Source organism: Coturnix japonica, chromosome 3 (genome assembly GCF_054131305.1).
Source record: "Coturnix japonica strain WE chromosome 3, WE-NBRP24, whole genome shotgun sequence".
In the NCBI taxonomy this organism is placed as follows: Eukaryota; Metazoa; Chordata; class Aves; order Galliformes; family Phasianidae; genus Coturnix; species Coturnix japonica.
In genome coordinates this window covers 28,286,499-28,313,968 of record NC_140665.1, presented here as the reverse complement: position 1 = coordinate 28,313,968, position 27,470 = coordinate 28,286,499, and the positions used below count along the sequence as shown (strand labels likewise).

General features: G+C 38.7%; 2 protein-coding genes across 4 annotated transcripts in view; one reads left to right on the top strand and one right to left on the bottom strand.

Moving 5' to 3' along the window:
* LOC107311126 (uncharacterized) overlaps positions 1 to 10,167 on the top strand; it is a 279,286-nt gene extending 269,119 nt beyond the window's left edge. Inside the window, exon 11 of the mRNA XM_085541221.1 lies at positions 1,899 to 10,167. The gene's annotated coding sequence lies outside the window, so the exon portion shown is untranslated. The remainder of the gene's footprint in view (positions 1 to 1,898) is intronic.
* Positions 9,812 to 27,470, bottom strand: part of LRFN2 (leucine rich repeat and fibronectin type III domain containing 2) — a 149,511-nt gene continuing 131,852 nt past the window's right edge. For all 3 annotated transcript variants that reach the window (XM_015857544.3, XM_085541219.1, XM_085541220.1), the window contains one exon: positions 9,812 to 11,451. In XM_015857544.3, coding sequence (XP_015713030.1) covers positions 10,533 to 11,451 — 919 coding nt within the window. In that variant the 3' untranslated portion in view covers positions 9,812 to 10,532. The remainder of the gene's footprint in view (positions 11,452 to 27,470) is intronic.

Genomic DNA, 27,470 nt, shown 5'->3' with positions numbered 1-27,470 from the left:
AGATGTTGTGCAGTTCAGGAAACATAATTATTTTCATTTTAACTGACCATTAAAGCTCTTAGAATTACATTTTCCAAGTAAATCATTCAATGAACTTGATTTGTTCTGCTCTTGCTTTGTTTTCATATGTGAATTACTTCTGAACTACCCTAATTTTAGCAAATATTTGTCTAACTTGCACATCATTTTGGAGGAAAACATTATTCTAGGATTTATGCTTATATTGCTAATTTTGGCTATTACATTCCCTATATAGCCATTTGTGATAGATCAAATGTTATTACTGCTACTCCCTTGCTGGATGAGAATAACTTTTTCTGTGGCCAAGTAATGAAGAAGACATGATGAACTGCAAATAATGAGTGGAGAATACTTGTACTCATGTGGGAGTACTATGTGTTAATACAGGCAGTGGTAAAAGGACCATTCCCCACACATCCATACGAATGAAAAATAAGTGACGTGAGTGTAAATTAACTGAAGATAACACAGGATAGTCAAACCACGCTGGAACCAAACATGTTATGAGTCTGGCTGGGTTTTCATCATTGCAGGTGGAAAAGAGAGCGTGATTTCCTCATCAGCTGCTTTTCAACAAGGAAAAAGTATCAGTGAGATAGTTAAAAACTGACTTTTACCAGCACAGGAAAAGACCGTGCCCCAGCCGTTTTGGGCAGGTCTACTCAACAAATCTTATTGAGTGCTCTGAGGATGACAGAAAAGGAGACAAAAATGTAGACCTGAGGAAGCACTATTGCAACCCTTAAAGCTGCTGTAATCTATATAGGTCTCTAGCATTGATTATATTACTTGGGAGGTTATGGAGCTTGTTAAGGTCAGAAAAAAGTGCAGATCTATCTCTGTTCAGCACATCTGGGGCTGAAATTTTGTGCAGAAAGCATATATGAATATTTCTGTGAAGAGCTATTTTGTACTTAGCTTTCATACATAGAACCATGTAATTGCTTGAGTTGGAAGGGAGCTTTGAAAGTCATCTGGTCTAACTTCTCTGCAATGATCAGGGACACTTACAGCTAGATTACATTGCTCAAAGCCCATCCAACCTAGCCTTGTATGTCTCCAGGGATGGCTCATCCACCACCTTTTTTTTATTCAATATAAATCTCTTCTTGTTTAGTCTGAAACCACTTCCTCTTGTCCCATCACAGCATACCCAGCTAAACAGTCTGTCCCATTCTTTCTTTTAGCCCCCTTTATATACTGAAAGGCTGCTCCCAGGTCTCCATGGAGCCTTCCCCTCTCCAGGCAGAACAGCCTCACTTCTCTCAGCTTGTCCTCGTAAGGGAGACATTCCCTCCCTTGGATCATTTTTGTGGCCCTTCACTGAAAGCATTTCAAAAATTATCCCACTGCAAATTGTAGATTCTTCTTGGTGCATTCTGGAGAGGATTTGGCCAAACAGGATTTCATACCAAATAAGAAGTGCAGTTGCTTGTAATCATCACAAGTAGTGTGGATAAGGGGAACACTTCACTGCTTTCTAACTACAGAAATTAAGTTCTGTATACATATACAAGCTGGATATATAATAATTAGCTTATTAGAACTAGTCTCAAAAATAGCCAGAAGGGTATGAGAACCTCTCCTCACTAAAATGAGATCCAGGTCACCTGCCCTAGAGATTAACAGTGAAGCTCATCACCAGGTATAATCCATATTAATGCCATATGCAATTTAACTGTAGTGGTGTTAACAGTAAATCTAACATACCTGACAGAGTAATACCTTTCAGCTGTTTGAAATCTGGGTCATCAATTTGATATTCCCAAGGGAGGGAAAAAAAGGCTATGAGTTTGCTATATGAAACAACGACAAAATAATGGGTCAGTGTTTTTACTGTTTAAGTTTTTGTTTTTGTTTTTTGTTTTTGTTTTTAGAATTGTCCATAAATAGCCATTTCTGAGCTAATCAAGAGTGAAGAGCTAGCAAGGCCCTGAATATTGAAGTACATTCATCCCATCTCTTGAAAGAGCACTGAGTGGTGACAACTGCTTCTCAGAAAACTTAGACCTTCAGTTTGTGAATGAAGAAGGAGCTCCATTCAGCTAATTATTTTTTTACACCGAATAATTCAAACACTGGTCTCTGGAAACAAAAACAGATATAGCAGGGTAACTGAGAAAGGAATGTCGCCAGCTGGATTCAGCATGTTTGTTCTCACTGATGCACTATTGCTTGTCTTGTCACAGAATCACAGAATTGTAGGGACCTCTGGAGGTAAATCAAGTTCAACTCCCCGCTAAGTTTCCTTACAGCAGGTTGTGCAGGAGGGTAAACGGGCAGATTGTGACTGTCTTCAGAGAAGGAGATTCCACAGCCTTTCTGGGAAGCCTGTTTTAGCATCAACTGAGCTTACATGTACAGCAGATTAAAAAAAAAAAAAATCCTCTCTCCTGAAATCAAGTGATAAATTAGTGAAGGCAGGGAATGGAGGATGTAAGAAACAGGAGGAGGGGTATGTTCTGATTCCCAGAAGACCAGTCCTTCTGCTTCTGTAAATTACTCTCACCAAGGAAGGATAAGTTCCTGAATCCCATTCAACCTTACGCTTGGTGGTCTTTCCTGGAGGAAGTCTAGCTGAGGCAGCTCTGACCCGCAGACTTCAGCCAGCCTTGACTGCCAACAGCACACTGATCTGGGTGCCCAGCAGGTTGCAGATAGCTGTAGCCCAGGAGCTGCAGCCAAAGCTGCCTTGTTCTCATCTGTATTCATGACTTCCAACCAATGCTAACCATTAGCCAACACTTAGCATATCACAGGCAGTTACATTTCAATCATTTGAATCTGTGTAGTCATTTTGGATCTGTTTGTGTAGCAACCCAACCAAATAGCAAGCTGAGGCTCTCTGGCAGCCGTTGAAAGCATTTGTTCTAATGGCTCCCAGACAGATTGCATTTTCATGCACCTACTGAGCTTTGCACTGGCCTTGCAACCCAACTGCAGAGATCCAGAATCCCACTGAGCTTTCTTTGACAGAAATCTATCATCTTACATCCTCTATTAACAAGAAGCCAGTCTTCTAGGGACAGCAGCTTATCTGGATAGAATTGGCACTATACTGAGTGTTTTCTGTGTGTCTTCCCCAGATATCACTATACAGTCTGGCACAGGGCAATGAAGTATCCTGGAAGACAAGATTGTTTTTCTATATAAATTTTACATTATATCCAGAGTGGTATTTGAATAAAATAGAGAATGGTTGGTCTTTTGTTTCTCAAAATCAAGTGAGAGTTGCTTCTTGAGGTCATGGTGGTTTCTGTTTGTTGGTTTGATTTCTTTTCTTTCTTTGTTTTTAATTTGTTTCTGTTTTATGGCACAGTTTCTGGTTTAATGTAGTTGCTACTTATTCTGTTGTTGCTTTTGCTGCACACTTTGGTCTTTATTTAGTAAAATATTAAGACACACAGGAGGTGCACTCTAGCCTTCTTACAGATGAGGACATCATCTCCACATCTGTGCATTTCCAAACTCCTCTGCAACCCACTCCCAGATGACGAAGGATTTTTCTCAAAGTCAGGTTTGACAGGCTCAGAGGTAGAAGCTTTGAAACAAGAAGAGTAATTCAAAAATTGCTTCTGTTCCAGTTTTGATTGTCAGGGTATGAATTTCAGAAGAAATCCTTTGCTTCCTTATGGAGATTAGGATAAAAGCTTAGTCACTCAAGCTCTGAGACAAAGATTTAGGGAGTTTTCCTGAAATGACCAGTGCCAAATTCTATCACAGGATACTGAAATAAAGAAGTCTGCTGCACTAATGTGGTATAACGTGTTCTTACATGACCACGCCTCCTGTTCATGCTGTGATGTGTGCAGTAGTCCCTTTCTGGGGATCACATTTCGTCTGGGACCGCCTTTGTGTGCAACACCTATTCCAGCAGTGACCAGCATGAATCTGCCTGTTGCAATAACATTTGGATCACGTCAGTCCACTGAGTGCCATTTTTCTGTCTATAGTACATCAGATCTGTGGGCCTAGTTATTTGAAGTTTCACATCTCTGAGTCATGTTCAAAGGAAAGAAGATTAACACATCCTCTCTCTGGATTTCTGTTTCATTCTCATTACCATAGGGTAAAAAGTAGATGTTTCACAGCATGCAGCCTTGCCTATGCTTTCTCAGATGCTACATTTCATACCAATATACCAGTAACATAGGCGAAGAAAACCAACATTCCTGAAAGTATAAATAGAGTCTTATTTGGATAATCTGCAAGTGGTGGGACACTCTCTTAAATGTGCCTTGTGATACTCTTTGAGAACATTACAGAGACCTAATCAAAAGCCTGCAGAAAACATCCCTATTGTACATGCACCATAAAGACCTAATAGGATTTGTAAATAAAAATTTATAGAGATAATGCATTTTTCTTCTCCTCACAGCTCCTGCATGTGTTCTCCCTACACATGTATCACCCTCATAACAGAGCAACTGAGCTAAGAGCTATGGGTTTTCCTTTCACATGATGGCTCCATGCTATAACAGCGCTGGAGCTTAGATCTCACCTCTTGTATGTTCTCTATAGTTCCCTGGACAACTACCAGGAATCATGGAGGGGGTGAAAAATGGATATGGCAGTAGAAAAAAAGGATTATACTAAAGTTAAGAATGTGATAAAACTCTGGGTAGTAGAAATTAGATTCACTCTTGGGGTTTGTGAGACTAAGGGTTTTCAAGCTATACAGATGAGGAATGCTTAAACACATTTGTTTGGGAAGAACAAATGAGCCCTAAGTTTTTGGTGGCATTATCACTGATGTTTTTGTTGGTTTTTTCCCCCATTGAAATTGCCTGCACAAATGTGTAAAATAAAATAAAATGAAATAAAAAAAGTCACTATTATAAAGGCTGACCATTCAGTAAATTCCAGGTGTAATGTGAAACTTGTGGGTAAGTGTGCAGGAAGTCTCTACTTCTAAGGTTAAATGCACTTTGGCACAAATCCTTGTCTGCTGCAGGTCTTCTCCTCCCCTGCAGATTGTCTGATGTCTGCTTCTGTACTGGCACGGCTGGGGGCTGACTTCTTTGTTACTGATCTATACAGTATCAAGAACAATCAAACTGTGATGACCAACCCTGCAATCTGACAAGTAATTAATGGAGTACTCCTCTCTTGTTTCCAGACTGAAGTTCATGGATTGTAAAGTCAGAATGCACTTTCTCCTAGTAAAGGGTGTGGAATATCACTGTTTCTGTGCCCAGGCGCCTCTTATGACTGAGTTTAGCATCTGATGCAGCTGACTGATCCTCCCAAAATCCAAGCCAGCCAGCAAACAAAGAATCAGTTTGTCAGTGTAACCAGGAACAATGAATGTAAAACAGTAGCTGCCTATGGCTTGCTTGTCTTCACGCAAAACAGAAATCCTCACTTACCTATAGCACTTGGTGAAAGAAACTGTGAATAAGTGCCCTAATGTAGGAGCTAAGTCTCTGCTGCAGTCATACGAATCCCCTCACCTTCAGTTAAGTTCTTTTGGAGCTCTGAACTCTACTTTCTGGGATGAGATGCAAACTATCAATTAGTTTCCCTAGAAACAGGAGGTTTCTGGTCTCTTTTTCATCTCATTAGTATTTCATTAAAAGAAAGAAATTTTATCATTACCTAACAGGAAAATCTGTGCATAACTAACCATAAAGTTAAAGAGCACAACATAGACATGTGTGCATGTGTTTACATAAACATGTATGCATGAATACGAATGAAAAAACATGCTGATATATCTATATCTCTATATGTTTATATCTGTGGCATTTACCATCTGCTAGCAGTGTAATACTGGAAATAAGCATCTGGCACTGTTTCATATAATAGGGCCTTTTGACAGCTGATGCTAGGGAATGCTGTACCTTTGGGGATTACCAAGTAATTAATTAGGAGTAGGTAAACATACTGCAGAACACAAAATTCCTATACTGAAAGCAAGAGTGTCAAGGTACTCTTAGATTTATTTTTCATCTGGCCTAAAGCCTAAAATCAGATCTAATGCTTTTTGGCGGGATGTCCTGACTATGTTTAAGGCAGTTTTTGTTAAAAATGAACAGTTAATAATCTTACTTGTTAATTTTGCATCTGCATTATTACAACTCCACAATTGCCCACTGAAAACAGTGCAGAGAGAATCACTGAAAAAGATTCCAGAGAAATAAACTCTGAGATGTGCGCTGCATGAACCATATGGTTTGCTATTTTTTACCCATGGGTTAATGGGTGCAGCGCACTGGAAACAGATGTGACATTTTAGCCATTGAAAGGCTAAAACATTTTCTTCCTTATCAGATGGAATTATTCATTGGCTTCCAGGTTCAAAAGTGTTTAAATCATTGCTGCATTTACCACACTCACTCAGACACCTGCAAGAGCTCTTTTTGGTCATATGTCTTTGCAACCCTTTCCTAGGTGGAGTGTGAGAATGAAACAAGCAGTCACTTGGATCACTGTTATCTTCTGTTTCCAGAGCAAATCAATCTCATGGGGTGGGATGTGAAGAACTTTAGCTGAGGAAATGGTAAAACCTTTCAATCTTGCATTACATAAAGCCAAGATACTTTTCATTTCTTTGTTGTTATGCATTGATTCTTGAATGAATTAGTCAAAATTGTAGCCAGGAATAGGCTACCCCAAAGGGGAAGGGAAAAGCATATCAACTGCTGTCATGTAGAGCTGGCAGTCAGAAACGACATTTGAAACAAGAAATACAGTCCAAGTCATGAAATTTGTGAGGAGGACACAAATGGTAAATAAATAATATGGTCTGCTTTGCTATAGTTCCATACATAGACAGACAGACACATACACACACATAGATTTTCATGTTCAAATTGATCATTTGGTTCCTAGCAAATGCCATGTCACATACACTCTACCTCATCATGAGGTTCAGAAATTTCTATTTTGTCATCTTTTTTAATAGTCTCCAAGAGAGATTCAGTCTTGCTGTTGGTTTGGGTTTGTTTTGTTGTTGGCTTTTTTTTTTTTTCCAGCATTAACTGTGAGCAGATTTTCACAGTGGAATCACATTTTGATATATCAAAATTAGAATAACAGTTTATGTCACCACGATACTAGCAGCTCAGCTCCTCAGCCAGGTATGGAAAACATATATTGTGCTCAGAAAAGTGAGTATATGGATATAATTTTACTAGCCACTGATGTGTAGTTGCCCTCAGAAATGAAGCAAGAAATAATCTCTACCATACAACAGCAATTTGGAGAAATAATCAAATCCAGATTTGATACTGAAGAAGATGCACTGGTGAAAACTGAGGCAAATATACAGGCTGGCAGAGCTTGATAAGAATGTGAGGGGGAGGAACTTGGTGGTCACACTCCTGCATCAGCAAATAAGTCATTGTTACAGGATATAACCAAAAAGACAGCACTTTTTTTGGCAGTGCTGAAGCACTCAGATTTGTACAGGGGAAGCTGCAGGATGATTTCAGAAGATTTGATGGCTGTGAGAGGAGGGCTATGGCTGGTGGCATGCAGACAGTGTTGTCCCATTCAGGTGCCAAGGCATTGGCACCATCACGCCAGTTTGGTTCCAGCGTTCTCTCAGGGCTGTTCACTTGCTGATTTGTTGTGTCTCCCTGCCTCATGTACAAGTTCCTTGGTCGTCTTCATCCCAAATGCTGTGAGTTCCAAAGGGAACAACTGTTGGGCATTCATTTCATTTTGTTCACAACATGCAAATATGCTGATGTGGATCAAGCCTCATTTATTAAAGCTAAATGAATTGAAATCATGATTAACAGTAATAAATACAGCTGTTAGATCGTGCACTTTATTACCTGGGTTCTTTGGCAGCTATCCATTATTTTAAAGCAGCATCTGTTGACATACTCTAATTCTGTGTGAGAAAGTGAAATAGATGTTTTGCTTTTTAATAAAGAGTGTATGATACTGCTTTAGAAAATTCACGACTGCATATGCTACTAATCTTGATGATGAACTCAACAGCTAAATTAAAAAAAACCCAAACATCATGGCCAAAGGGAAGCAGCATCATGATAAACTGTAGTTGAACTGCACCACAGTGTAATAAGGAAAAGAAAATCAATACATGAACCTCTTTAAGAATCTTCAGTGCAACATAAATGTAAATGTCATTAATAGGATGCTGCCATCTGGACAGTTGGATGATGTAGATTCTGGCAACAGAGGTGCCATTCCTCTTGGAAAGCACAAGAAAATCAGACTTTGAAAGATGTTGCAAACAAAGTTTTACTGAATTTCTTTTGAATATATTAAAGTTGGCTATTAGGAAAAAGCTTGCAAAGCCATCAAAAAGGCTTCTTCTTACTTCTTCATGTTTTGGATCAGGGTACTGTTCAAATACATTAGTGATATAGATCTGTACAAATGTGACCACAGGAAAAAAAAGGTGAGATACCCTTTTAAAAGATCTTTTCTCTAAAAAGCAGATTGTATTCCAAAAGAGTCTGTATTGTGGGATTCCTACCTTATATATGTAAAATCCTGAAGTCAAAGATAGTTTGCAGGAGAGAGAAAACAAACAAATATTTAAGACCACCACTTCTTATTTAGGTTTCGTAGGAGACCGCAGAACAGCAAATAAATGAAAAGCAGGTACTTTTCCCCAAGAATGTTTTTACTGTACATTTTGTAGCAAAAAGAAAAAAAGAAAAAAAAAAAGAAAAAGAAAAAGAAAAAGAAAAAAAAAGGAAAAAAATATTCTGATCACAGGGATGTCATTTCTAAAACTCCAAGTAGGAAACATGACAAATACAAGATCAAGTACACAGCCATGTCACAATATATCTCTGCACCTTTAAAAAAAATATACATAGAGGTTTTTTTTTTTCTTTCATGTGTTATTTGCTCTGTGCCCTGACCCTTTCCCCACATCTTTTACAAAATCATAGGAACTATGTGCAATTTCAGAATGGTTCCCAGCAGCTGATCATTGGCAGCCAACAAATTAATAAACAAGGACAGTTGCAGTAGCCACCAGAATGCTGGAAATCACAGTCAAGTCACCAAGGACAATAAAGTCACCGAGAACAGTGGGCCATGTACATTCCCAAAACCACAGCAATGCTCCCCAACAAGGAATCTGAGAATCAGTTTACAAGCCCTGAAGGGCTTAAGTTCTTAGCTAGCAAAGAGCTTAGGGTGAGGGACAGGGGTGTTTGGGTACTTGGGAAAGGCTTATTGTGTGCAGGGGACACATGGGAGACTCCCTGTCCTGTGACACCCAAATTTAACTCTTTCTATGTGGCTAATTGTGAACATATCCAATCCCTTGAAACACACGAAAACTTACATTTCATGTGATGCTAGTGGTACAGTCAAACTGTGTCATGGAGACTGTACAAAGAGCTTTTGTCACAATACGGTTGAAAATTGTTTTCTTTGTCAGTTGAGCAGAGAGTGACAGTGTGACCTTTTCCAGAAGCAACTGACATTCATAATGTAGATTGTTCATGGGAGATAATTTCATTTTCCCTTTCTTTTTCCTTTACTATGAAATCTTGATAACTACTTTTTGCATCTTGGTTAGCAAAACCCCCAGAGATACCAATAGTTGCTGCAATCTGCCTTAAGCCCTGACAAGCAGACAATATGAAGAAGATGGAAGAAACAGGAGGATTTTTAAAAAACTTATCAGGCCCTGGATTTTAATTTTTCTAGGACATGAAGTGGTTGAATCAGAGGTGAGTTATACAGAACTTCAGAAATTTGACCTTTGTACGTATCCTCCTTTTCATTCAGGGGATTTAGCAGGAGACTGAAAACAAAACCAAAAATACATGGAAACAGACTTTCTGCTGGGAAAGAAAAGAAAAAAATCAACAGAAACCAGCAAAACAAAAGAGCCCAGAAGCACACACAAGGCAAAACAAAACAAAAAATCAGCAAATCCCAAACCAAAAGCCCACTCAACAGGTATTGTTATTTTCCCAGATGTCACAGTTAACACTACAAGATTAACAGTTTGCTTTAATCTGTCCCTGTGGATGCCTTGCCTGTGCATTTGAGAAAGTCGTTCACAACAATAACCAGATGCATCCTAGCACCAGTATTACATCCACAAAAGTGCATTTCAGTGGATAAAACTAAGAGTTGCCCTTATAAAAGAAAAAAAAAAAAGAAAGAAAGAAAAAAGAAAGAAAGAAAAAAGAAAGAAAACCTTTAAAATTAAATTTATGCTCTTAATCCCCTTTTCATCCTCTTTGTTTAATCTTGTTTGACAGTTCACCAAGAATCTGAAAAACTTTTGGAAAGCAATGATAAATACAACAGTAAATTTCTTGAAACTTTCACACATGTTTCAGCTGGGGACCAACAGGAATGGTGCCATATGTGCCTATTCACATTGCAAGACATTCTTTCTCTTTTAGCACCCCAATTACTTATTTATTTACCTATCTTTTTAGCCAGTACAACTGAAAACCTTTCCTCCCCTCTCTTTCCAAATGCAGCAGCAGCATGCTACTGCAGCAAACCATGATTTATAACACACGAGTGGAGAAGATGGGGGGAGATGCTGATATCTACACTGTGCTTTCCATTACCCATTCTGAACTCCCATAAGTCCCTTTTGCCCCTGTTAGGTCATTGTCATCGTACTGTAAAAGCATGCCATTCACCGAGAGGCTCCTCTTTGTCCAAATGTTCGTTATCTTTTTTGGGTAGGTACAACACTGAGATGTAGCAAAGTCTCCCATGTCAAAAGAATGGCTACGTTTAGTTTTGCCCTCCAGAGGCAACATGAGGAGGCTGCGAAATTTGGACTCCGGCTGGCCCAGCAGTGGTTCTTTGTCCGAATGGCGGGCCGCCGTGGAAGTTCTGGAGTCTGTCGTCTCCTCCTTTTTCTGACATTTCAGTTCCAGGGAGGCAAAAGCTCCCATTAGACGATCAATGTTGTGTTTTGATCTGGAGGGGGGCCTCCACTTACTGGACAATGTGCCCTGTTCACTCTGGAGGCTGTAGTTATCACAGTCGCGGCTATTCATAGAGCTGGAAGAAGAGGAGATGCTGCTTCTCACAGACCCAGAGTTAAACTCCATAAGTTCGTTTCTCACCACCACTTTGGGGTTGACTTGGGGCAGGACCCCGTTCTGAACCGGTTGTGCTCCATTTGTCTGTGAGTAGACATTGCTGACGCTGGACATCTTCCCCTGGGAGTTGTTGCAGACCTTGTAGCGGACCATGAGTATTACAATGAACACCAACAGAGTTGCCACAATGATGCCCCCAATTATCAGAATCATGGTCCCACCCAGGAAATGGCTGTGCATCGACTGGCACTGAGGGTAGTCTTCTTTGGTGAAGAATTGGGCACACCCCACAATATTGGTGGCAGTAAGAGTAGTGGCGGTGTCATCCCACATTGCCAGAACACAGAGGTCATAGCCTGTTCCAGAAACAAGGTTGTTTACAACAAAGGCTTTGTTTGTAGCAGGAATCATCCTTTAAGAAGAAAGGAAAAAAAAAAAAAAAAAAAAAGATAAAAGAAAAAATATGTTATTGAGGAAAACAAGAACAGTCATGGGAGCAGTGTGTGAGCTGTGAGCTGGCAGGGAGGAGTCAGAGCCATAAAATTCAAACAAGCATTCAAACTTCCCCATTCTTGTGGGTCCAACAACCCAGTATTCAGGAATACAGAAGTTTTGAGGGCCATCTCTCAAACATACAATAAAGGGAGTAAGGAAAACAAAAGCAAACCAGTCTGCTCCTTTTCTTTTTTCCTTACACGTACCTGATCTAACTTAAATACCTTCAAACCTGAACACATAATTCATAATAATAATACATGCCTACAAAGAGTAGTTCTTTCTGAGTGTGCAAATGACCATTGCAGTGGTTAATTCTGAACCTGGCAGTCGTGACAGCACTTCATGGCTGCCTGAATATGTACTGTATAACTCTGGCAGGTTACTTACCTTGTGGAGACAAGAGGCTACATTTAGTTTTAATGTTCCTTGAGAATGCAGGGCAGGCAGCCTCTCCTACTTCAGAAAAAAAAGAAATATTGCCATTCCCAGTGGCTGAGAATAAAACCAGAGGTACCCCCTGCCTTTTTTTCTCTTAACTGCCACATAACAACAGGCATGAGGGAGAGAAAATAGGTGAAATTAGAAACAGTCCATTCTGACTTAGAGATGCAGATCTTTAGCACAGGCAACAACACGCAACACAGAGCAAGCTAGCACGAATGTAACTGGGATGGTAAGGCATGGCCGTAGGAAAAAGGCATACTCCTGGGAGTGCCAGGCTTTCCTAGCCTCAAACAACCTTCACAGACAGCACACATTACAACACTCCAGGGACCTCTCAGTGCAGTGGGAGGGTACAGACCTGCATGGAGAAGCAGCATCAGGGCACTACAAAGGTGAACATCCGATCATTTTTGCATCTGTGTATTCCTGCACTTACACATTGCAACAGCCTGGCCACAGTCAAGGTTCTGTTTCCATTTTTAAAAGTAAGCAAACAAGCAAACAAAAAATTCTGCAGGTAAAAGTGATATCGATGAGAGACACTTGGAGGATAAACCTGGCAGATTTACTCAATGTTATATTTGAGATCCCTGTCACATTTACCATCATAATAGAGATGTTCTGCACAAACACAGATAACTATCCAGAATGAGGTGAGAGGACATAAAGCAGCCCTCTTGGAAAACACTGGGAACAGTTGCTAAAATGGCTACTGATAGCTACAATGGCTGGTCTCAAATCATTTCTAATTGTCCTCTCCCTGTAGCTCTGACAGCAACACACTGCCACCAAAACAGCATGGGGCAATGCCTGCATACTGCTGAATTGTTCAAGGAACAGTTTTGTACCATCTTCAAAACTAAAATCCACAGACTGCCGCACTTATTGTTCCTGTGTGTTGCTGCATTTCTCCCTTCTGCCAGTTATTATAGTTCACCATAGCATTATCAGGCCTGGAAATGAGTGTAACAGTGGGGCACCTATTTCATCTATCTGTGTCTGACATATATTCTAACATTTTCCAGATGATCTGCAAGTGGGGACATACTTATTCATGGAAGGTCTGCTGCTGCTGGTCATAATGCCTCTGCACTTATTGTTAATGCAGACCCCTGCAACCGGCTGTTTTCTTCATCTCTCCCAGGTCCCACAGACTGAGGAGCTCGACTACAGGGGGATGTCATCTATCCCACACTTTGCTCTGCTCTATTCTCATTTGTCTTCCACAGATTTCTTACCATCCCTATCCTTCAAAGGGAATGTCTTATACACAAACCAAGAAAGATACACAGAATAAAAGAATCAATCTTCAATTACATGATCTTCAGGCTCATGAGCAGTTTCACAAATTGCTTCATCTCTCCTTCTGTATTACCCAGTGCTGTGGTCCACTTTCCTCTCTAACTGTTAGCTACATGCTTACAAAAAATCTGCAGGGCATAAGTCCTTCAAAAACTGTTTTGCTATGGGGCATCACTGCAAAGAAATAGCACTGTTAGCAGAAAGAATAGACAGCCCTGCAAAACTGAGTCTCAGTCTTGGGTCATAACTCACAAGAAACAGTGTTATAGCACCATCTGCTAGAGTGCTTCCTTCTGCTTTACACTGATTAAACACAGAGAGATCCTTTTATTCTCTCTGAGCAAACAGCAAACAAATGAGTTTACATAGCATATACACTTGCACATATCTTACACGAATAGTAGTATTTCAGCTTAACACTCCATGCTAATTTATATGAGTGAACACTAGTAATCTTTATCATTTACAACTTGTTTTCTTCATATCTGATTACACGCAAGCTTTCAAGGAAACGTAGCTACTTGGAACATTTCAAAGGGTGACAGTGAGTGATAGTGGCTGTGATGGAGCCAGTCCATGTGAAAAAAGAGCAGCAGCGATGCCAAAACCAGGCCTAAAACATGGATAGGTTAGTTGCCTTGAAACTTGTCATAAAAGCTCATCTCAGCCTTTGAAAGAAATGGAATAACTTCTAAGATTAGTCAGTCCTGGGAGCTACAGCTGTGATAATATTGCTACTAATAATAGCTTTAGAAAAGAACATAGTTGTAATCCCAGTCATGGAAAAAGCAATCAACTCTCCATGTACATCTAAAATGAAGAACTCTGGATATTTCTGTAAATAAACTTCAAATGTTCTTGTAAAATGTTCAAATTAACATTATTGTAAGAGAACAGCTGAGCATAGGAGTAAGCACCAAATTTAAGTCTACTGAGTTAAGTAATCAATATCAGACAGTTTCCAAGCTTGTAGGGAAGATCTCATTTTCATGAAACTGCCAAATTGAGAAAGTATTTTGGTATTCTTTCTGTGCTTTACCTGGCCCTTCTCAGTCAGCTTTGATGGATGACACGTCTTAACATTCCCCACACCTCAAATGCATACAGACACATTTTCACCCTGGGATACTGATGATCATTTGATTGTCCAGAGCAGGGTAGCTGCAAGACGCCACTTCAGTATATGCTTTGCTGCATGACAAGCTGCACTCTTTGTGGCTCCTGTACACATCCAGCACTGTTAGTCACGGATCATCATGCCCAGCAGTTGGGACTCAATAGCCAGGAGCTGCTACAAAAACAGAAGGGCTCTTTAAATCTGTGGCCCAGCAGAGCTGCTGAAAGGCTTTGCTCAATCAACTCAGGGAAACTAAACACAGAAAGTTGGTTTCAGGTATTCTATTGCCTGGCTTTCCAGAGGACATAAAAAACAGCTTTATATCTTGAGGCAATGAGCTTGATATTGTCCACCATCTCTGTGGGACAGTGCAATCTTGCAGAACTGCTTCTTATCACAGAGTGGGAGTAAAGATCTATCTTAGATATTACCCTTTCTTCAGGGGGGAAAAATAAATAACTGCTGAGCAACTGCAAGAGGAAATCAACTAGAAAAACTCCTGCTTAATTCTAAATTAACACTAAGTTTTTATAGGTGTACAGTTTAAGAAGGCCAAAAATACTGAGGCCTGGGAAAGCAGTGTACTTAACTGTGTTAACAGTGTACGTGGAGGGACATAATAACAGTTCCCAGGAGAGGATCTAAAACCAACAAGCTTTGGATAGAGGATCCACTTAACAAAGAGCATTTAAAATCTAATTGAAAGGAAAAATTTGGACATACTTTCTCCTTATGAAATTTCACTGTTTAGACTCATAAGACAGTAATTTCCATTTTTCTCCTACAGTTTCCTTCCTTTGTGGTGGGAGCAGCACAAAATCTGTCTTTTAAGGTAGATTCTGAATCATACTACTGAAGTAGACACACTACATAAGTAAGACTTATGTCTTACTTTCTGAAAGCACCAGATTGAGACCACCACAAAAGAAGCACAGTGTTACCACCTTCTCTGCATTCAGCCTTACTTTATACCATTGCTAAAAAGTCCTTATTGTGCCCTTTAAATAAATTTATGATTATTCCCTTTAATGTGTGGTGATATTAAGAAAATCCAAAAATAAATGACTTACAGATGCTTGAGAAAAGGAGTTGCTGCAAACTTCACTCATAATCCCAGATCTGAGTGAGCACTGAAGCTTGCAGGCAATGAACTGGTCCGAGAAGTTAAAGAGATCTGTGTTTTATTCTCTACTTTATCACTTACATTGATAACAGGCTCTACTTTATCAGAAACTTTCAGTTCCTGAGAAACCATTTTGCTGTACTGCAAATCTCTTCATTTATAAAATGGGGATAATGCCAGCAATCTACTTTCAAAAGAAGCCTGTAGTGTATGGGAGGAAATTAGCAGATATTATGATTACACTGTAATACACAAATGGATTCTTTTCTTCTTTGTAGCACTGGGGATTAGCAGTGAACTGCTGGTTAATACTGTGGCTATGCAAAACAGAGAAATTAGAGTAAAAACAGATTAGGCTAATTGGCCAGGCAATTCCATTCCTTTTCTCCATCCACTAGTGTTGTGATACCATCTAGTTTTAGCCTGAAACCACTTCAGTCACAGACATTGCAGATAGACAAGGCAGCTCCTTTGAGGAGAAATTTGCAATTCCCAAGACTCAGTTTTATTCTGACCTGCTAGACTACACTGCTTTTCTTGAAGTCCTATTTTTGTATTCTCTGGGGCTTTTCATTATCTGCACTGCAATACAATTCATCCTTTTTGTTTCAACTGAATAGTAGGCATTTGAAAGGGAATGTCATGTAAATTAGCTTAGAAACAAACTTGCTGGGCCTAAGCTGCTTGATCCAACCTCTTCCTGCATGATTTTACCTCCACAAGTCATGCACCATATATCTGAACACAGATATTCCAGGACAGATAGCTCACAAGGAATGGTTCATGTTTCTGCTGGCACATTCTATCTGCCTTCAGCATAGCTCCAGAAAGCTGCACATTCACAATTATTCTTGGAATATTTTAACACCCGATCAATGCTTTAAAAATCATTCCAGCAATCATATCAAGACTTTGGCAGTATAAATAAGAAATGTTTCTGTAAACTCATTAATTTGCCAAGATAACTGTGACCCCTACACTAATTATGAAGTAACTGCAGTGCTTAACATTGTCACTGTGCTCTGCAAGTCTGTAATGAAGAAGGAAGTAGGGAGAGGAAGAGAGGTGGCAAGTGAAATAGCTAGGGTCCTCTAAAGTCTTATCCTAAGAAGCTTTGAAGCTAACTTTGTGTACTTAAAGTTCCTTAAACAAAGAACTTTTTTCTTATTTACATAAGAAGTGCAAAATACTGCTTTGATTACTCACAGAACAAGAAATTGATCCAGAAAACGCTAATATCAGAATCTGATTTTCATTAGCGAAGATCTTTCAGCAAAACAAAAGCAATCAGAAAAATAGTAAGGTGAATTAGGAGAGGGGGAAGGAGAACAAATAGTGGACAGATGTTGAGAGGAAGACCTGAAGAATCTAAAAACAGTGAAATTTCACATGTGACTAATTACTGGGAGGACAGAGCAATTAGTTGACAAATATGGATTGCACAACTGGTGCTTTTTTGTGATTTTCTTGAAGGTTTAATATATTTACTGTTGTCGTTTTTGCTGTCCTCTTTTTTCCACCTGAAAGCCCCTACATCTGGCATTATGGAATGAAGGAAGGGTCTAAAATCTTGTTAAAAATTAATCAAGCCATCAGTGAAGATTGAGTTATAACCCTTATAGATGCAAAACTAAAACTTTTTAAAAACAGCCTATCCTCCTAAGGCCTCAGGAACCAGGAAGCAAATACAGAGAACCAATCACATTACGGTGTAAAATGTCACAGTCATTTGTACCCGATTCAACATTTTTTAATCTAAGAATATGAGAAAGACTGAGGCCTACTGTGACCTGCATCTAGAAAAAGAATGATAGCTGCACCTGCTTTCTCCCGGTGTCTTGGGAAAAAGATAGTTGTTAGTATGAGGGATGTAATTTCTCTGTCAACCATGTCAACAGAAGAAAATGTCAGATAATTCCAGAAGGTAGCCACACTTATTCAGTAAACACTACCTCAACCCAGCATGAAAAAAATTCCTGCATTTTTTATTTTATTGTTTTTTGTTTTTGTGAGAGGGTGTGGGGGTGGTTATAACATGCACTCTTAATTTTTCATTCAGGCAGAGTGTTTATTATTAAGCACAAATCCCTACCTGCTTTTATGAATCTTGTCTCTTCATCACTTGTGCATCCAGCTGCCCATCAGAGAATGTGGCTTGTCAAATGATACACGTAGTATGCATTATTTCATTATTATTTCCTAATTTCATTATGCTTTTTGTCTGCTCATTTGGAAAAGTGAGAAAGTGAAGACAGAGCCAAAAGCATTAGATAAGTCTGTCATGAGATGGTGAGCCAGGGAGATACCAATAATGAATATACTCCCTGTGCTACAGAGAGCAAAGTAAGAAAGGGGAAAAAAGAAAAAAGAAAAATGAACAAACAAACAACAACAAAAATGCATTAAACTTCTAGCTCAAAGAATATACATTTCTGGTGAGGTCTGAAATGTTGCTGAACATTGTATCCTGAGGATGTATGGAAGTCATTCAACAGATGACAGAGGAACTTCCTGCACAAGGCTGAGGAAGGAGCCTTGAGGTACAAGGTAGTCTGCTCCCCTCCACTAACCATTACTCTAAGATAATATGATTATTTCCTTATTATTCCCAGGCAACTACTTGCATATAATAGAGATCTACAAGCAGGCAGAATTCATGAGGGTGAATAAAGACCACCAGACCACACATCATGGCTTACAGTGCCTCACAGGGAGTGGAAGGGCAGTGCCGAGCTCTGCTGTCTGACAACAGCATCAGGGCCCAAGGGAACAACAGCATGGAGCTGTGTCAGGGGATGGTCAGGTGCAGGGTTGGGAAAAGATCTGTTCCAGAAGGTAGTGGGTATGGCACAGGCTATCCAGGGCAATGGGCATGACCCTGAGCTGCCGGAGTTCAGGAAACGTTTGGGCAGCGCTCTCAGGCACAGGGTTTGGATGCTGGGTGGTGCGGTGTGAAGCCAGGAGTTGGACCTGTCCTTGTAGGTCCCTTCTATGATTCTATAGAATCCCCCTGTTATGCCCTGACCAAATAAGTCATTGAGTTTGGTCCTCTAGGTTCAAGTTACTGTACTGTAAAACCTTGCTCCTTAATGTTGGTATAGTGGAACAAAATGAGACTTTTAAGCTACTTGTTCTAAACTATCATTTCTTTCATATAGATGTGACAAGAGCAGACATTTAGTGCCCTTATCATTAACGTTCATCTTCTAAGAAACTAGAGACATACCCCAGGAACACCTGACAGTACAAAAGATAAATCCAGTCACGCCCAAGTATTCAATTGCAGATAAAGCACCTTTCACCTCAGCATGTCTGGGATATTAACTGCATTGGAAAAAGAAATCCTCACACTAATTCAAATGCAACTAAAACATATTTAAGCTCATTAGCAGAGCAATTGAAAGCCTGCACAGTATTTCTGTTAGTAAATGTGAAACTGAAGTATTTATGGAAACGACGTATAGCCATAAATTCACTATTGTGTTAATACAGAGCTATCATAACTCACAGCAATGTTTCAAAAAGCCAGACTTTAAATTAGAGATTCATAAATATATATATACAAAGTCACCAGACGGCTCTATGATAATCACAACACCAGTGCAACTAAGGATGGGAAGAGGTAAGAGTTATTCATGGAAGGGGCATTCAAGCTTTCAAGCAGAGTGTGGCAACTGGGAATCCATCCCCTTTTCCTATAAGAGTTTGTGTGAGCTGAGCTGAAGGGGAGGAGAGTGATTTTCAGTGACTTCTTTCTTGTTTACTATGCAGAGAACCTATGCTGGGCTGCAACTCATGTGTCCTGCAGAATCTCTGTGTCTTACAGTACAAGCAAATTTTATTTCTGGAAGGTTATGCTGGAATGGCAAAAATGCCACATACTTCTTAAAGTCCTGCTCTTGTGTTCTTTGTAATTGGCTGATCAAAGCAAACAGCAACATGCTGTTTCAGGCTGTTCTGTCACAAAATCTGTGCTCTAGCCAGAGAAATGTGGTACAGCTCATAGCCAACAGGACAATTCTAACCACTGCAGTCAACTGAAAGAGTCTCAAAGTGTGAACTGGAGGGCTCACCATAATATTAGTCCACAAACAGATTGTCGTTTTATACTGGAAAATTTGTTTCAACATCTTTTTGAGAAACAGTTTAATCATATATCATTTAAGTTTTGCCACAAAATTCCCTGCTAACATTTCTGTGACTAAACTTATGATTAAACTCGAGAGACTGGAAATGATCACCTCCCAGAATCTCCAGTCTCTCTCTCACTGGGAAATTGAAAACAAACAAACAAAAAACAAAACAACAACAACAATAAAAGCAGCTACATTTGCTATTTAACAAATCTATAATTCTAATCTATATTTATCTATATTATATATCCATATTAATCTGTATTCTAATCTATAATTAGCTAAATCTACTCAGAAAGATACAGCCAGATTATATCTATATTTGGATAGGACATAGGCACAGTTTTGAAACATTGAAAGAGCATTATTTGAAGAGATTTTAATCATCACAAGCTGCTTGAAAAGCAGGAAGAGAATGCAGGAAAACTGAAGACTGAGGATCCAAGCATCTAATTTCTCAGCAAACAATGAAATGTATTTTTTCAATAGAAACTGGACACAGTGGAATTGCTTGATTCCAGTAAATTATATATAAAAAAAAACAAAAACAATGAAGAACAAAAGAGAAAAGTTTGAGCAACAAACATTTTATGCCAGCCACCAAGATTTTAGTTACTGAGTTAGAAGAAAGCCTTTTGTGATGAAATTTTCTATGAAACATGTACCAGTGGATAAGGTAAAAAAGAACCAAGACAATTCAGAATGACTTTTGCAATAACATAAAGAAAAAAAAAAAACAAAAAAAAACAACCCCAACTTTTTTAAATTGTAAAAGGAAAATAGAGTACAAAAGTCACTAATCGTCAAAAGTATTGTCTCCTATGTAATAAGTAAATAAATAAATAAATAAATAGAAAAGCATAGGTATATAATGAAAATCTGAAACAGAGGTTTGATATTGTGCCAGTTTCTGGCTATTGCACATAAAGCAAAGGTAAAGGAAGGCTAGAAGACAAGATAGGCTAGAGAGGCATGGAGATATTGAATTTAGGAATTTTCTACAGAAGACAAGAATACCGTTGTATCCTTTGAGTTTGTGATGCCAAAATTAGATAAAAGCATTTCTTTGCAAGAAGAGATACCCTGCTTTCTTTAAAACTGAGCCTGGGCCAAAAGCGGACTGTGAGAAGAGTGGCAAATACATTACTGAAATGGGAAGTAAAATCCATCAAGTCAGAAATCAAGATTTCATTTGGGATGATTCCAGTATGAAGAAAAGGAGAAGTCAATGAAAGATTCCAATAATCTTAGCAGTGTGTTCACCCCTTGAAATAAGCTTTTCTGCTTAAGGGTCACAGGTAAGTGTCACAGATTTTTAGTACATGAACAAAATGTACTAAAAAGTAATCTAGTAGTGTTGCTTCCATGTTACAATTGAGGCACAGAAAATGGAGAGAAAACAACATGGGTCATTTGATAGGCTATTGGCATGACACAAAACTGAACGTTAGCAGTCCAGAATCCCAGGCTGTGCATCACAATTGTGAATCCATTGCAAAGACGTAAGCTTGAACAGTTGTTACAGGATCACATTCTTACAGGTATACACATACTTCTGCAAGTAGATATTTCACCTTCCTCATGTTACTTCTCATTCATAGAAACTACCCAGAGGATTTGGAAGTACTTAGAAAGGAAATAAATGCTTATATTAAGCAAGATGATCTTAGAAGAGTTAAAAGTTTACAAATAGTCTTCTGGTCAAATGTGATATCTTTATTTCAGAGAATCACAATTAATCTGTTGAGGGTTTGAGGGTGTAACATTAAGAAAAGACTAGAATTTCTTCAAGTTCTCCAACTGTCATGAAGTTTTACAGGATCCCTAAGATTTAGTCATTTACAGCTTAAGTTGTGCAGTTTTGATAAATATGGTTTTAGGATCAACTGGACCGAGACAGGAAACAGCTGCTTGACACATAAATAAGTTTTTACAAGAAAACTCACTAGAAAAAAAAATTTTAAGTATGCCATTAGACTATTTATATAGCTATATGCAGATCTATAATCATAATTACTCATTTGCAGTGACTGATTACTAGTCATCATATCTGAAGGTTTTTGCAGGCACAAATATTTCATTATCCACTACTAGAATTAAAGTCAAAGGAGCTTCTATACATTACAGGCCTCCTTTTGAAGTCACTACTGATATGAGAAAAGAGCTGAATAATTTCACTGACAAAAAATAAGTTTGAATACATCAGAATCAAATGTGTAAGAACTCCACATATTGTTGAAAATGAAATGGAATTATGGATTTTTTTGTTGTTGTTTTTAATCTTTCCTTGAAAAACTTCTATAGCAGTGAGTAATGAAGGAAGAGATTAACAGATTTCTCTGCTCTGTATTTTTTCAGCTGCAAAGCTTGCAAAAAAAAAGGCTTCTTCACTCTTCTGATTTTACAGAGGTTCTCTGAGGTCCATTGCTGTAAAATCTGCAAAACTCCTTCTGTAAACTCCAGATAGTGTAAGTAGGTAGGATGTGCAAAAGAATGACCCTGAGAGCTTAAAAAAGAAAAAAGAGAGAAAGTATTAAGTAGCAACAAAATCTCAGTGTGACCCCTCCAAAACTATTCCTAGAATAGAGAGGAGTATACTCTAAGAAAATGATTACATAGAAATGTAAGATTCACAGCTTCTCAGATAGCACATCCAGCATTGTGTTTTAGGGTACATTAGTTCCATGCACACACTTTTTGTGAGCATTATCAGTATGAATAGCTCATGTAATCTTTCAGAGTAAAATTGAGCACATCCTTCTTTAAGAGCTACAGTGCTGAAAAGGTTCATTACCTCTGCAGTCAAGAAGGAATGACCTTCTGTTGCCCTTACTAAAGCATTTTCTGTTTGTTTGCTTTTTTTTCTCAACAAACAATCACTCCAGAAGAATCAGAGTGCAGCTCAGAATGTGTGAGCAAGGAAACAAAGTAGACAGGGAATTTATTCTCTTGTGAAGGCCTATGAAGCTGTGCTCCACATATCAGGTCTGATTTTAGCTTCCCTGCAATGGGATGGGGTGGAAGAAATCCTCGTCTTGCCTCTTCACCAATTAATACACAGGTGCCTGGTTCTTAGTTCTCTGTATCATTACTGAGCCCTCTTTCTAGATCACATCTAGATAGTGCTTTCTGGACTCTGGCTACACAAGACGGGAAGATGTGGCCTGTTCCTATAAAAAGAATACCTGTGCTTCCCCCAGGAGGTGTGTCAAAAGAAATAAAATGAAAATGGTCTCCTTTAAGACTGCTTGTTGTTCCAACAGTAACTGGAGACAGCTCAAACAGAACATATGCCTGTTTTGTTCCTGATGCTGTCCCAGTAGATCACATAGGTGTGAAAATTGTTTGTCCAAGTACTACAAAACTTTTTATCCATTTTAGGGTTCAGCATTATTTTCATACAAGATTTCTATTGTTAAGGCCTTTCCTGGACATGCACATGTTTTCTTTGAAGGTGTGTATTTGTGCTATGCCCCCATTCAGTAAGAAAGTTTATCCTAGACCTGATCTGGGAAACAATGTCCCTAATGCGACACAGCCACAAATTTGGTGTTTGGAAAGTGCTGTAAAGAAGATAGCTGTGGCACTGCAATAAGCCTGCAAGCCACTGTCTTTTACATAACCTGAGGAAGTTACTATCTAACGTGTCTCCTGGGCAGATTAAAATTAATTTATCACAACCAGCAGAAACCACAGAGAATGACAAATGATTCCCCACAATGCATGTATTTCTCTTTTTCACATTAGCATGACTGTAAGCACCAAGACAAACATAGAGTCTGGTCCTAAATTCCTGTGGCTATGCACCTAATGAAGGTATAATTCTGACTCACAGTGATTAAATTTTAGTGAAATATTGAAAGATGCTTAATTGGTTTTAGTGCCTCAGCAGTATAAAAGAATTAATTCTGACATGAATAAACTTCATAACTGTGTTTCAGAAAATTAGTTACTTTTTAATGACCATGCTAGCAACTTTTTGCATCGCCTTGAAAAAGGAGAATGGATGAAAGTGTTCTTGTAACTATCAGTACAGTTCCTTTCTCAATAGTGTGAATACACTGTGATCTACCACAAGTTTCACTTAGTTATTGTTTTCCCTTGTGCTCTCTGGTTTTTCCTATAGATACAGTCCAATTTATTCTTCTAAGTGACCCAGAACATTCATATTTGTGAATCCACTGTTGTTTGAGGATTGATTTTCTTTCTTTCTTTCTTTTTTTTTTTTTTTTTTTAAATCTCTTTTTTTCAACCTTGCTCTGGAGGAGTGAATCATTCTGCCCTCCCTCTGGCATGAAGACAATTGTGGTTGCTGCTCCCGAGCATATGGTGTAGCCTAAAAAGGGGCTACTTTGTAGGAGTATATCTGTACAGATTCCTTATCACATAGTCCTCCAAGGAAGAATTAGGAGGTGTGTTTTTTTCCTTCTCAAACTGCTCTAGTTTAATTTTTTTTTATTTTTCTTTTAGCCTACTGCTTTCCAACATGTTCATGATTCCTCGAGAGAGGAAAGCTCACTCCCATTACAGCTGGCCTTTTGTGTATTGCTCAGCAAACTTGGATCCATTCTACTGCCAGAAGCTAGTTGCATAAGCTGCAAAAGAAACCTACACAAGCTTTTCTTCTTTCTGACATCATTGTTATAGATTTATCTAGATTCTTTCCCCATAAGAATTAAATTCAGATTCGGGAGTTTTTTGGTGAAATTACGCCACAGTTTTTTGCCTCTAAAGGGAACAGACTACAGTCACTTGAAAGATTTGCAGAGTTACAAATTCCTATGATGCTCTCAGTTTGAAAGAGTAGGTAGCATAAACTTTAATCTCATCTTCTCAGGATTAAAATGTTTGTCCCCCTTAAGAACCTATAAACATCTTCACGGAGACCCACATGATGAAAGCAAAGGATCATTATTTCACAAGAATTCACTACAGTTTTATGCAAATAAATTTATATCTTCCAAATGTTTTAATCAATATTCAAGAGTGACTAGATAGAATAGTAAGAAATGGAAAAGCTCTGTAAAAGTCAAGAGAGAGCTATCCTGGATTGAGGTAATTCCTGCCTCTGTTCTTGTATATGAGACAATCCTAGACAAGTAGGTTCAGCTCCTAAGATGCTTCTATGCAATGACTGAAATAGATTTCAGGCTTGATAGAACAATTGCTACTGCAGTTGCCCACACATAAATTTACTCAAGCATAAACAAAGTGGATATAGCTATCAAACCTGAATGAAACACAGATCTCTTACCTAAGTGGAAACTACAAGCTTGGTGGTGGCTAGAGTCAGAAATACATCCTTTTTGGGGTGGAAGGACAAAAAGTTTAACATGTTTGCATTGTGACTCAGATAAGGGTGAACTGGAAATAAATAGGACAGCATGGCCATAAAAGTTGAAACAGAAAAGTACTGAGACAGGTCACCAAAGTAGCAACATGAAATGCTTGAACACTTTCTTCAGTCCATGGCAACTGAAGTATCTTACAGCTGTGCTTCTACTCACTATACCTGACTAGACCTATGTCACTGGACTGAGTCTATGATTGTTTCTCAAGAGAACTCTGATACTGCAGTCTGTCAGCTGCAGCCCTGCTAGCATTCCAGCACTTGAGAACTTGATGTTGACATGTCAGTAACACAAGCAGAAGCAGCAAAGACAATGAGAAATTACTCAAGTATCCTCTAATCATCCCAGACAACAACACACCAAAACAGACATATCTAGTCCATATTCCTTTCACAAATGACTTACAATACAGAAGGCAAGCTGGAAGGCAGAGAGATGTGTGTGCAGTGCTTAGAAGATCTTTGGATGTATTTGTCCAAGGAACTGGTTAGCTAAGAGCATCACCAGACTCACACAAGAAAGAATTAGACATTTTCATGTTTTCCCTCTCAGCTACAGCCCAAAGCAAAGGGTCATAATTGCTTCTTCTCAGTTCACTCTCAAGTACAAATATTCCATGCAAGCTGGTTCTCATAGAAACAAAATCTATTGAAAGTATTACAGAGGAAGAGACTAGGAGAGGTTAATGGATCATAACTTAATTGCTTGGCCAGTGAATAAATGATACAGAGAGAGACTGATTCTGACATTTACATTCTACACGTGTGGATCTGTTAAGGTTTGGTAGGATCATTCCTATCAGAGTCCTCAACCAAAGCCTCTGAAATGATCAGCACTTGTTTTCATTAGCCTTACTTTCAGAACTGTAAGGAGAGGTCTGGTATTTGGAGACATCACTGACTGAAAGCTTGACAGCCTTCTACCACGTCATTTAAATACAGTCTGCTTAGTTCTCAAGGAAGGAGAGACCATGTGATATCTATTTTTTGATAAGGCCTAAGAAAATCCATTCAGCGTATGACTGCTATCACATAACTGTCAGTTAAAGTAATGAGTATTCATGCTCACAAAAGGTAAAGCAATTGAAATTTGTTGTAGCATTAGCATACGTAGAGGCACTGAGATTTACTCAACCTGCTAACTTTACCTGAAGACTTTGATTAACAGCTTATCTGCTTTTACATTCTTACTTTTATACGTGGCTGGATCACAAATGATAAGAGCATTATGCATAGCTAGTCTGATCTTCTGGACAGCGGAGTCCAGCACAGGCTGGGGATTTTATCAGAGGATTCATTCACAGCACAGTGTTTTAATAGACACATTATCTTAAGGCTCTATAAGGGAATGAGGAGTTGACAACACCACCTCCATTCACACCATAAGGTTAAAATGCCCCAGGTCATTTCCAGTTTGTATGTATAGGTCTTCCAAGAAATATAAAATGCAGTTCACTCATATGCATATGAAGCCAAACCAATACACAATAGATTTTGTGGTGAGAAGGATATTGTCTGCTCTATTTTAAGCCAATTTTTTTTAAAAAAATTTCTTTTCGAAGAGTGAGAGGATGGTATGGGGAGGGCTAAATGAAATTTGGAATAGAAAGAGTAATGCCATGGATGATGGATGGTCTGCTAATGGCCAACATGGCTGGCTAAATAGCCAGTGCTTCCTCATAAACTGGTTTAATTGGGCTTGAGAAAGCCCAATTAGAAATAAGCAGCCTGCTCAATGCCATTATAAATATGAAGATAAGCATGTAGAAATTGTCTATGGAAAAATAGCGAGGATGATTGGTTGACACTGAAGAGAATGCAAAGACCACGGTAAAAGGAAGACTAAAACATTTCACATGGAAGAAGAGAAAGAAAGTGATCCCAGGTATTTGAAACCAGTCTGGACTGTCCGCAGACGGGTCATTTGTTTTGATCCAAACTCTTTAAACATCCATGTGTTTGTGAAGTAATAACTAAAAATAAATAAATAAATAAATAAATACTTTAAATTTAAAAATAATAATTTAAAAAAAAATAAATCCCAAAACCCAGACATAATGTCTGTTATCATCACTATTAAGAGTGACACAAAAAAGATATTTATAAGCTTTAGCTGAAAAACAACATGAAAACAGTGTCTCTGCTGTTCAATGTGTTCACTGCAGTTTCTACAATATCACTCAGTGCTGATGTACTTCTATCACTTTGTTTTTCATAGTCTGTAGAGGATGCCATTATTATTCACCCTGAAGGTTTTGTGCAGTACATTTTCAATATTTTCATGATAAACTATTCTCAAAACTTTTTCATGTAGATGAAGTAAAAATGACCTTTATATTTTACTTTTCTTCATTCACGGTCAACAGCAGCTCTGTGATCTACTGACAGCAGCATAAGCTGCCAATGGAGGAAGGGATATCCCATTGCTGTCAGTGATTAATAGTTGCATTTCACTCTCCTCAGG